The sequence below is a fragment of the Ursus maritimus genome, unplaced genomic scaffold (genome assembly GCF_017311325.1).
Source record: "Ursus maritimus isolate PB19 unplaced genomic scaffold, ASM1731132v1 scaffold_23, whole genome shotgun sequence".
Lineage (NCBI taxonomy): Eukaryota > Metazoa > Chordata > Mammalia > Carnivora > Ursidae > Ursus > Ursus maritimus.
Window position 1 is genome coordinate 14,704,677 of NW_024424786.1, and position 12,985 is coordinate 14,717,661.

Below are 12,985 nucleotides of genomic sequence, written 5' to 3' on the forward strand. Positions count from 1 at the left end.
ATATTACTCAGCTATCAGAAAGAACGAGTTCTCAACATTTGCTACAACATGGACGGCACTGGAGGAGATAATGCTAAGTGAAATAAGTCAAGCAGAGAAAGACAATTATCATATGATTTCTCTCATCTATGGAACATAAGAACTAGGAAGATCGGTAGGGGAAGAAAGGGATAAAGAAAGGGGGGTAATCAGGAGGGGGAATGAAGCATGAGAGACTATGGACTCTGAGAAACAAACTGAGGGCTTCAGAGGGGAGGGGGGTGGGGGAATGGGATAGGCTGGTGATGGGTATTAAGGAGGGCACGTATTGCATGGTACACTGGGTGTTATACTCAACTAATGAATCATCGAACTTTACATCAGAAACCAGGGATGTACTGTATGGTGACTAACATAATAAAAAAACATTAAAAAAAAGTGAATGGAAAGATTAGTGGGGTTATCATTGTGTCAAGAGTTATTTCAAACTAGTCAATAACTCTTTTGAGTTTAAATCCCTAACATGTAACTCTATTCTTTAATCCTGTTAACTTTATAGTAATTATTAATCTAGAACATTGATTAAAGAGATATTACTATTATTATTTTGATACCCTTTTCTTGGCAGAATATCCCAGGTGAGTCATGCTGTGTGGCCCATACTCTGGATACAATGATGTACAAATAATACTGAGCTCCAACCTAGTCTCAGAAACAGTGTTCAGTGTTAGTGAAAAGATACAGAGTGTCCTTGAGATTCCTCTCTGATCTGTGATCTAATTTGCCACATAAAATTTATTAGTTGTCAGTTGGTACTAAGAGCAATCAATTTGCAATAGCCGTACTTAACAAAATTCACACTTAAAAATTTTACAAAGATGCCCATCCTGCTTTCAAATGTGAATAAAAGAGCCAAATGCAAAACGGTATAAATAGTATGATACGATTTTTGTAAAAAACCAAGTATATAAGTTTGTATATGAGTAAAATAAATGATGTCAGGATACCTAAATTATCAGCAGTGGTTGTAACTGGAATGATACTGGTAGAGAATGAGGAGGGAGCACATTTTTACTGCTTACAGATCTTGTCACTTTTTCAAAGATATTATTTTTTAATAAAAATGTATATAAACTATTTTAGTTAAAATCAATCTATGGTGTTAGAATAGTGGTTACCCTTAGAGGGAGGTCAGAGTGAGTGGGACACAAGGGAATCTTCTGGGATAAAGATAATTTTCTCTTCCTTGATTGGAGTACTGGTTACATGGATGTGTTCATTTTGTGAAAATTCACTGAGCTATATATATTTATGATTAGTCCACTTTTTACATGAATAAAGTTCACTTAAAAATTGTTCTATGGTGACTTATTGAGTAGCATTGTTCTAGTTTAAATGCATATATTTTCTCTTTATTCATATATTCAGGTTTTCTTTCCCCATATTCATTATGATTTCTTCTCCCTACTTTCTCCTTAATATGGTTGCATTGCAAATGTGTTATTATTATTACAGAAGGCAAAATGCCTAGCTTATAAAAATGGCATATAAGAAAATCACTCACTCATACTCAGCCATAAAAACTTCTCGAGATCTTGGCATCTCAACATGAATGGACCTTGAGGGTATTATGGTAAGTGCAATAAGTCAGACAAAGAAAAATGAATACCATACGATTTCGCTTATATGTGGAATCTTAAAAACAAAATAAATGAACAAACAAACAAAGCAGAAACAGACCCATAAATACAGAGAACAAACTGGTGGTTGACAGAGGGGAAAGGGGTGGGAGAAGGGGAAAAAAAAATCACTTACATCTTATGGTATGAGGTAGACCATGAGGTATGGTCCCTGAATCCTGTTAGCCTAATTCATCAGTACCTGGTGAAAAATAATCTTTGAAACACATAATTTCCTAAAAAGATGGAAAGGAAAAACAGGTGAAAGTGACTGTTAAAAAGGCAACACCGCTTGTTTCCTAACTTTAACAGTCTCTTATGGTTTGTCTTCCTTTCTGGTTTCATCTTGTTTCATTTTTTCCTCTCTTCCCCTATGATCCTCTGCCTTGTTTCTTAAATTCCACTGAGGGTTGCTGGAGGGGATGGGGGTGTGGGGATGAGGTAACTGGGTGATGGACATTGGGGGGGGGTATGTGTTGTAATGAGCACTGGATATTATATAAGACTGATGAATCACAGACCTGTACCCCTGAAACAAATAATACATTATATGTTAATTAACTGAATTTAAATAAAAAAAAAAAGAAAAAAAAAACAGGCAACACAGCTAATGGCTTAATGACAAAAGGACCCCAAGGAAATTGTGTATGGTGGATCTCCCTATGACAGATTCTGTGTGCACATCTATAAACATGGAACTACCAGAGTCAGAGTTGGAAGGAACCTCAAAGATCATTACTGCATCTCATACTCTCCCAACCAGATTGTAAGTGGAAAGACATGACTAAACTAAAAGGCCTAAAATGTTTCAACTGGTTGTTAAGTGGTTGTTTGCTTTGGTGGAACAGTTCCCAGGCCACATAAAATTAAAAGTGTGTTTAACCAAATATTTGTTGCATTCAGGAGATGAACAGGTCAAACAAGGCAGGTGAATAATGATTTTGTTGCAGCCCTGTGTACTTTCTATAGGGGAAGGAATGATTAAAACTTTGTCTCACTATCATTAAGGAATATATGAATCACTTTCAGACCTGGTTCTAGTGCTATATATCCTGATTTAACACTAAATACAAATCTACAAAATTCACATTTTATATAAAATAATAGTTGAAAGTGTGTAAGGGGTACTAACAAGACAGAAAAGCAAACACTGTAAAATCTGTATCTTTAATATACTGAGTAGTAAGGAACAATATTAGTATTTTATTCATGAAGACTACTTAAATAATCTTTACAAATTTATGGGCACATATATGTACATTTGTACATCAAAGTATTTTTGGAAAGTGAAGTCCTATATATGATTAAAATAATGTACAACCAAATATATCCTGGGCCATAATTTTATCACTTCTAAATTCTCCTTGTTTAAAAAAAACCAGTAAGGATAATTTAACTCACTATTTTCTAACATGTCCTAATCCACTTGTAGCACAGTAAAACTGATGTGCCACCACGCCTACTTAGGGATTATAAAGGGTAACATATTTTAGTAACTTTATTAAAACAAACTTTTCTGTTGAAATTTAATATTTGCTTAGAATACAAAAGAACAAAACAAAGAATTTTATTTTCTGCTTGCTGAAGGTATTTGGGTAAACCTAGCTTTAAGATGGTCTTCTTCCCAAGGTTTTAAATAAGTCCCTGAAAGAGCACTGGCAACAAATCCTTTTAAAAGGCGACTTGTCAATTCCGTTTTCCTTGATTTTGAAGTGACTTATCTTAGACTTCCTTTTGAAATACTTCTTCCAAATTTTCTAGCCATGTTTGGCTTTACTTTATAGATGTTTCTTTTATGGTCTAGAAAAGAAATAAAAAGACATATAAATATGGTAAAAGTATTCAAAAAGAATTCTCACTATTCATTCAAGTTATAAAAATTTGTTAAAATTATATCCATAAGAAGAAAAATTTATTCTTAAAATTAATGGTTGTTAACTAACATGATTTAAAATATAACACGCAGGAAACATTAATAATATTGGTTTAAAAGTAGAAATTCATTTCTCCATATTGCAAACTGAGTTTTTAGTGGCCGCATGTGTACACCCTACTCCCCACCCTGGCAGGTATCAAATAACATCACTGTATAAACTACTGCATTTAATTTTTGTTCTTTTGAACTAACGAAAGATTATTCTACAAGCAGTGTTTTTCTTTAAGGCATCATCATTTTTTTCCTCATTTGATAGATTACTTCCCTAAGGCTTCTAAACTTCCATATTTTTCCTATGTTTAGGAGTATAATCTGCATCTAGTACTTCCTTAAGTGCTAATCCCGATCCCATAGCTCTTATTCCTTTTACTACCACCTCTCAAATGTCCACTCCTCTGGTTCTTCTTCAGCCTTCACAACAATTGTTTATTCAACAAGTGTTGTTAAAACAAGGTGTCACTGACTTCTTTATGGCTCAGTCTAAATCTTTTACCCATTTTTTTGTCATACTGGGTTTTAGTTTTAGGGGCACATATTCTCTTGACAGTATTCTTATTTCTCAGTAAATAGCAGTTACCTTCTTTCCCACTGATGTTCTTTTGTTTTTTTATTTGTACACTGTTAGTTGGAGAACTCAGTTGAACATATGCTAAGAAAGGCAGTCCCAGTTATCTCCTACCTTTTCTAGTAATTCCTCTTGTGTATTTAGGCATTTGCACTTGGATAACCTAATATACATAAACGGCTATTTTTCCTTAAACTAATACCTCTTTCTAAGTGCTCCATTATCCTTAACAATACATAATCTTTCAACCTAGCTTTAGCTCTTCTTAACTCTTTGGCAAGCAGGGCAGTTTAGTATCAACTCCTACTTCTTTCTATGTAGAATTATTTTATTTGCCTCTCTTTATATATGAGATATTTGATGCATTTTATACCATTCTTAGAAAATATGCATGTTAGAAAAGCCAAATCTCTATTTGAGAAGTATCATAAATTTATTATTTGGTTGTAGAATTATGATTTCCTGGAGAATTTTTTCAGGAGACCAATGGGGCAGTACATATCCATACCAACTGCACATATACACTGTTAAACACTACTAAGTTTGGCGTGCTAAACCAAATAATCATAATAAATTTTACATTTCAGGACATTTTTGTTTGATTTTTAAAATTTACACTGAAGGATGCCACTGGCTACCACAAGAAGTAAGGATTTTTCGATACAGTCTGGCAAAGCTATTGAGAAATTTTATATTACTCTAATGAAAGAGCACTGACATAAAAAAATAGCAATAGTTTTCATGTTATTCTTAGAAACCCTCATTATCTCATGAAACCCTATAAATTCCAAGTGCTGTAATTACAAGTTCCTTTAGGGAAGAAATCAAACTGGGTCTTAATGATCTTGCTATCTGTCATAGAAACTAGCACATATCAGTGCCTAGTAAATAAATACTTCTTAAATGAAGTCTTAGGAATTATAGTGTCAGAGAGAAAGAGATCTGGACAGCAAGGCCCAGGAACTGGTTTGTGCTATATACCTCTAACTTCACTAAAGATGTGGTTTTGTTACTAAAGACTCATGTCACCACCATCTGCAATTGAGAGGCTGTAGTCATCCCCATCAGCATCTTTTTCAACTTGATATTAGGAGTTACAGTATGACTGTAACTAGGTACAGACTGAAGCCTGGCAATAATTGTACAAATGAGTCAGAGGGCAAATTATTAAAAATAATGTGAGAAATTTCAAGTACAGTTTATCTGTTAAATATGGTTAATCGTTAACCTATTAAATAATACATTTAGCTAATTATTTCAATTATTAGTTAAATTATTTATGAATTCTTCTGTAGTATGAGGCAATATGAATAGCAAAAGGATACAGAATGTAGAGTTAGAAGTCTGGCTCCACCATGAAATACCTGTGTGATCTCGGGTATTTTCTATTTTGTGTCTTAACTTTTTTTATCTGTAACATGGATAATCGCACTTACCATCTAATAAATGTGATGAGCAGATAAAAGGAGATTCTAATGAAAACACTGTATGTAAAATGTAAAGTACTATACATGTTTGGTAATCATGTTATTAAATATCGAATTAAGAGCTGATACATACCCACTGTCGGTCTGTTTTCTTGTAAGTGCTTTTCACTTGCATTATCTTGTCGAACACGTTTGGCAAATCCAGAATTTACCTCAGCAGTTAATGAAGTATTTGATGAAGAACTGTAAGGGAAAAAATCTTTTATTTTAGTAAAGCATTTTTTATAAGTTCTAAAACATATTCTATATGCAATAAAGATTAAAGAGAAAGTGAAATAATAAAATAATAAGTTGCAAAATCCCATAAAAGTAATTGGAAGTACTGGGGCATCTGGCTGGCTCAGTCGTTAAGTTTCTGCCTTCAGCTCAGGGCGTGATCCCAGAGTCCTGGGATCCGGCCCCACATCAGGCTCCTCCGCTGGGAGCCTGCTTCTTCCTCTCCCACTCCCCCTGTCTGTGTTCTCTCTCGCTGGCTGTCTCCCTCTCTGTCAAATAAATAAATAAAATCTTAAAAAAAAAAAAAAAAGAAGTAATTGGAGGTACTAAATTGGAGGTACATTTTTGGCCAACAGGGAAATTTGTTGTGATTTTAATGATGTTTATTCAAATTGGAGATTATGATTGTAGGTATATGTAACAATTCCGTAACAAAACATTTTCAGGGTGTTCTGCTAGAATATAAGCCAACGCTATTATTCAAAGTGTACATACAAAGAGCATCTTGCAAGAGGTGAAAAACTAAGGTCCTATTATAAATTTGGAGCAAGAACCTTAATCTGGAGAATATAAGCAAATGAGATTGTTTGGAAAATCTTGTTTTCAAATCAAAGCATGGTAATAGGCTGAGAATCTCTCTCTGATTACTACAATTATAGAAAGTGAAATAAAAAGAATGACCTATTTTCATTTGTTTTATTTTATTTATTTATTTTTTTAAAGATTTTATTTATTTATTTGACAGAGAGAGAGACAGCCAGCGAGAGAGGGAACACAAGCAGGGGGAGGCGGAAAGGAAGAAGCATGCTCCCAGCAGAGGAGCCTGATGTAGGGCTCGATCCCAGAATGCCGGGATCACGCCCTGAGCCGAAGGCAGAAACTTAATGACTGAGCCACCCAGGCGCCCCTCATCTGTTTTATCTTAAAAAAATTATATCAATCTCATATACTAAAGGGTCAAATTTCCAACTCAATTCCAGTTGACATATTACTACTAAACACTTACTACTATGGCTTCATGTTATAGGATATACAAATAAGTAAGGCAGTAATAACCCCTGTTCTGAAAACTTACATAATGAATACATGCTGGGGGGGGGGTGGATAAGACAAATATACCAAATACAAGGTAAAGTAAAACACAGTGCTATAGGTTTTCAAACTATAAGGAGCTGTAGGTTCCTGAATTTAAAAGTAGGAAAACAAAAAACCAAAAAAACAATGGAAAGATTTTGTGGATGAGATGAGGTTGATCTGGCCTCTGAAAAATAACAGCCCAATCCTTAACCCAAAGAGGATCAAGTTTTAACATGTAGGGTTGGGATGAGAGAGCATCCCCCCCCCATCCACACTGATTCAGATAAGCTAATTTTGGGGAGTTTCTGTTTAAAAAAGATGTCATATGCCATTTTACAATTTGATACTAATTTGATTGTCAGTTGCATTAACACTTGAAGGCTTCCCTTTTATGGCAACAATTTGCTCTTCTGGTAATCCTAACCACATGGTAAACTGACGTGGGTGTGTTTGTTGAATAGTGAGAAGATGGATTCGTTGTACGGTTTCAAAAGTGGTCAGAAATGGCAATTTAATATGATAGCAAAGTAAAATAGGCATGAGCACACTGAATGTTGGCAAAAATAACTCAACCTATGTACCTCAACTTTTCTAGAGCCTGTAAGAAAAATTATTATGGTGTAACAAATGGTAATTTTGCCTACTCTGTTCAAGAATATAAATGATACCTACCCAAAATGATAACAAAAAGTATTAGTATTACGAAAGAAAGCAAATTCAGTTGCAGAAAATCTCTATTCCTAAAGGGTGCTAAATAAACTAAGTTACAATAATTCCGTTTTGGATACTAAACACCCTTTTTGGATAACATATGCATCAATTGTCTAAGGCAAAAATTCTTTTTCGGTCACTTAGTGATTTTTCTTCAGGGATACAGATCATTGTCATTGGTTACTTTTGATAAGTGTTCGCTTTCCCAATAATTTATCTTAAAATTATCTTTTTATTATTTTATGGAATGATTTTTCACTTTGGTTAGTTCTAGAACGTCTGTGTTTACTAATAAATTGTTTTTACTTGAAAATTAGGCTTTTGAATAAATCTATCTGAAAGAAAGTTCATATTTCTAGGAATGAAAACAAAGCCTAATAAAATAAATTGTATATTTACATATAAGTAAAATACATGCAAACATTTCTTAGAATTTAGATAAAATAATCTGCTGGTAAAATATTTAACATTCATGTCATAAATTTATTTTAGATTTATGTTGGATCATAAAACAAGACAAAATTGGTATGAGTGAAAACTCAAATTATGTTAAAGACTATCTATTGAGAAGAAATTTAGAGACTCTTCTAGTTATGTGCCAAATATATTTCCATAACTATTAATGAAAGTTAAGATTTAGCCTTTTGTTCCCTTATATAAATAGTATGTTTCTACTTGTTTAACAGATGCATCTCATATTCTTTCAGTTGAGATAATTTCTAGTTGGAACCTTTAAATGTCTTTCAAAACAGACCAAAAATGTGTGACAAGTGTGAGACCCATTTCTGGGTGCTAAGAAAGATTATGAAACAAACAACCAATACACAACCAATACACAAGCAAACAAACCCCCAAAACTCTGATTAATATAATTTATAAGTAAAATTTTACATATGGATATATTATATTTGTATATTTGGTAGGCTGATTTAGTTAAAACAGTTTGCTATAGTGATATTAAATGAATGAAAATGATTAAAAATTTAATATTCTCAATTTAAGTAACTAAAAAATTGAGTTTTGTAGGTTTTTAGAATATCCAGTGCTTTTGGACTCTAAATTTTTTTTCAGAGAGAAAACTAATACAAACTGAATAACTTAACTATACACATGGAGGCTTCTTTTCATTAAAAAAAAACATATTAAAATATATATGTACACACAGACACACACACCCCTAAATATGTACATAAAGCTGCTAAGTGGAAAATACCAGAGTTTATTACTCTCAAACTCATGCAGGTTTAATTGGGGAAAAGGAAGATTAAAAAAAAAAGTAATTATGTATATTTCTAGCATTAATCTCTTTTAACCTTAGTTAATGGCAGGATCTAATTATTGGTACCAGAGGGAATGTAATAGAGCAATTAATAGGCTATGAGAAATCTTACTTTCTTTATATGTCCTTTAATATTATTTCATAATATTAGTTGCTCATGTGGAAGCTCTTTAATTCATCTAAAACCACTCTGACTACACAGTTTACATACCTAGACATTTCTTGAAAAACCATTTGATTCTGATAATGATTATGTGTACATTTTAAATTATTATTAGCTATAAGATTTTGCTACATCTTAGTTAACACAACAGAGTTGTGAGGAACCAGAAAAGTCACCAACACTAATTAATGGAAAAAATAACATAATCAACACAATGAAAATTAGTGATAAGATGATGATGGTTAGGTAGATACCCATACATGAGTCAGACAAATTGCATCATTTAAATTAGTGCCATAGAAAAATGCAGTTTTAAATGTCATGGATAGTTAGAGGCATTCTGGAAAAATCAGTCTATTAATTTTAAATCTACATTCCAAGGCATTGCTTTACTTTGGAGGGGAAAAGACAGATCTTAAATGCACTTATGAGATAATACTCTATGTGGTACAAATAGACTATTTGTAAATTTGTTTAGACTAGCCCAGATGATAACAGGTTCATGGTGGAAAATAGGAAAAACTTAAAGAGTTATCCTGTCTTAGATCCTACACTCTTGTCCCCTTAATCACATGTCAAAGAAAGAGGTAAAGCAAGTCAGAGCCATTTTACAATATAACCACCCACTATTCTCTTGTCATTGCACTCAATGTTGTGGGATATAAAGACTACATAAGGGACTTCAAGTCATATAACTCAGTATATTTAAGATTTTTCTTGTCTTTGATTTTTAGCTGTTTTATTGCTATGTACTTAGGTATGTTTCTCTTTGTATTAATGCTGCTTGTAGTTTGCAGAACTTCTCGAATCTGTGATTAGTTATCTCCTGTCAGTTTTGGAAAATTATTAGCCGGCATCTCCTCCCCCATTCTTTTTCTCATTTCTTTCTGGGTCTCAAAATATATACGTGCTAGACATTTCTGTGTCCTATGTCTTTTTCACTCTTCTATCTTATCCCTTTGTATATTGGTTTAGATGTTTTTCTGTAAACCTATCTTCCAGTTCACTAAACTCTCTTCTGCTCTTTCTAATCTACTAAATTATTTATTTATTCTTAATTTCAGTAGATTCTAATTTTTCAGTTCTAGAATGTTCATTTGATTCACTTTAATACAATCCAGTCCTTTGGGAAATTGCCACTATTTTGCTGAACTTAACCACAGTTAAATTTTTGAAGTCCCTACCTGATAATTTTACTCTCTAAATCACTTATGGATCTAGATTATTAGTCATTTGGTTCTGTCTTCTGACATACTTGGTAATTTTTGCTTAAGTGCTAAACATGTGGGAAAAAAAAAAAACAACCCAGAACTGTAGATGTTCTAGTTGGTATATTTCTCCAGAAGGAATTTAATTTTCTTCTGGCTAGTAGGCAGAATAGAGATAGATTACCTCGATCCAAAAGGGACTGAGTTAGTCTGCGGTCTTTTTCAGGCTTTGAAGAACTGGTCTATTTCCAGTTTGCCCTACTCTTAGAGCACAGGCCTTCAAGGGTCTCGAATAAAATCCTGACGGCTTAAAAGCACCTTTTCTTCTTAATATTCCCTGAACAGTTTTTGTGTCCTAGCCTCATGAGAATGTTAAAATTCTGCTTAATATTGTAGCTTCTTTCAGCTTTGTTTCTTGGCCTCTTAGGAGTTCAGAATGTGGCAAATATCTTAAGGGCAAAAGCTACACATAGAATTATTTTGTTTCCCTAACTCACTGAGACTGCTGATAGCTGTAGGCTTCCATTTCGTGCTTGGTTTCCATATTTGATGCCATGAGTTGGCAAATACTAAATAGAAAAACGAGGCAGAGAAGCTTTGGCTTTCTATAGCTTGTTCTCCTTTCCTCTGGATTTTAGACCTTCAAGTCCTGACTGCCTTGGTTGGTCTCCAGTGCCTTGAAAGCAGCTGTTGGTTGTATTTTATCACCTTTTATAACTGTTTTTGATAGGTGGTTTGGTCTGATATAAGCTATATTGTCAAAGCCAGCAATTTAAGTTTCTTTACTCATTACATTTTAGTCATATGTCAAAATCCATTAAAGTAATATAATTTTAGGACTGAAGAAATTCATTAATGTATAAAAAGAAAAATACCAAATGAGTAAAAGTTGTCACCAAAAGAAAAGTTAAAATTAAATGACATTTTTGAAGGCCAGAAGACTTTTCAATTATTTTTAATAATCTGGGATATGGAATACTTTATGTAAATAGCAAGTGAAATACTTGGGCTTTATCAAGATCTCTCTTTGATAATATAAATCCAGTGCCACATTCGGAGCAATTAATTATATGCAAATTTAAATATGAATTCACAGTTTCATTATAAGAAATAAAAAGGAGCTGCAGAAAACAAAGTGGAAAGACGATCTTATGTAAGCACTGAGCCAGTTTATGGTTAATTGTACCTTGTTAACTTGCGTTTCCTTTTGGCAGCAGCAGTCATTGCCATGTAGGATGGTACTATGCTTGGTATAGGCAGAGGCTGTTTAGTTGAGAATGAGGAAGAGGCAAGCCTGTGTATTAGATAAAAAAAAAAATCAAGAGTAATTTTGATTTGTATTATGGAGAAAAAGGGGGCATACACTTTCATAATTAGAATACTATTTCATACGAATATATAAAGAAAAATAATATTCTAGACTATGAAGTCTTTCTCACTTGCCCTGGGGTTTTCTTTTCTCTTTTTTATATCATAGAAAGAGCTGCTCTCAAGAGATTTTTGCATCCCAACAGCATAGAGAGGTGAAGGTATCATTCTCATATTTAGATTACTTGTGATTATACAGATGGAAGTGTACAGGATACAAAATGAGAAGAAGTGAGACAAAATGAGAAGGATGTTAGCTTGGATGACATCTAGTCAACTGCACCTTAGAAGTATGATGATTCAGGGTAAGCTGAGGTTTGCTAAACGTCAATAAAAAAATGTAAGATTTCCTTTAGTGAACATATTAATAAATAATAATAAACATAGTAATCCTCTGATGATGGCTTGTATCATCTAACTTTGGAGTATGTAGAACAAACTAAATATATCTTAAGGTTTCTTCTAGCCTACCGAGGGTCAATCAAGTAAGATCAAATTCAAGACTTTAAAATACTGTGTTAGTAGATTAATATTTAGAAAGACAAGATTAAATGAAGGTAAAACACTGACTTTTGTAATCAAGATTGCATACTTGACCCATGAAATAGACCTTAACTATAACTAAAGAAGAAAAAGAAAGCTATGGTTTAAAAGCTATGTAAATAACAAAATAAGAACGAAAACAAGAGGAATTGGCAAATACTCTTTTTTGTACCTTTGTAAAATGTTGTTTGATAGTGATTCTTGTTCAGGTAATTTACTCTTCAAGCTCTTGGTGTCTTCACATATAGTAAATGTAGAGTCCAAATCTTCCTGTTCATACTCTTTTCTCCTGCTGAGAGGAATATCTACTTCACATAACATTTTCAGAGAATTATCACTGTTTGCATCTGAGCTGATGGTCTGAAACCCTGTAGTATGTGATGATGGTTTTAATAACGTCACTATAGATGAATTTTGAGATGTTTTTCTACAGTCTTCTGGCGTATACACAATAGGTTGAAGTTCTTTGCTGAGAGAATCATTGAGCTGTAAACTTTCAGACAGTGCAGACTTTTGGGAATGTTTTGCATTCAAGGGAGAAGGCATTAGTTTTCTTCGGGTTCTTTTTTGTGGAGGAATTTTAAGTAGATTAGATTCACCTGAAGATGTGCCTATGCAATAAAATTAAAAAGAATCTCAATAATGTCACCTAAATAGTTTTCCAATAATCCTATCAGTTAAAAACAACATCACCACCACCAATAATAAAGTACATTTTCTACCAAATGATGAAAATTTAAAAGAAAGCTGGAAAGAAAAACAAAAACATAGGTT

The 12,985-nt window shown here is 33.2% G+C and overlaps 1 protein-coding gene across 1 annotated transcript in view; it reads right to left on the reverse strand.

Moving 5' to 3' along the window:
• Positions 1-3,209: 3,209 nt before the first annotated feature.
• Positions 3,210-12,985, reverse strand: part of KIF18A (kinesin family member 18A) — an 81,119-nt gene continuing 71,343 nt past the window's right edge. Inside the window, exons 15-18 of the mRNA XM_008686879.2 lie at positions 12,384-12,822; positions 11,487-11,594; positions 5,720-5,829; positions 3,210-3,458 (exon numbers count right to left, since the gene is read on the reverse strand). Coding sequence (XP_008685101.1) covers positions 3,376-3,458; positions 5,720-5,829; positions 11,487-11,594; positions 12,384-12,822 — 740 coding nt within the window. The 3' untranslated portion in view covers positions 3,210-3,375. The remainder of the gene's footprint in view (positions 3,459-5,719; positions 5,830-11,486; positions 11,595-12,383; positions 12,823-12,985) is intronic.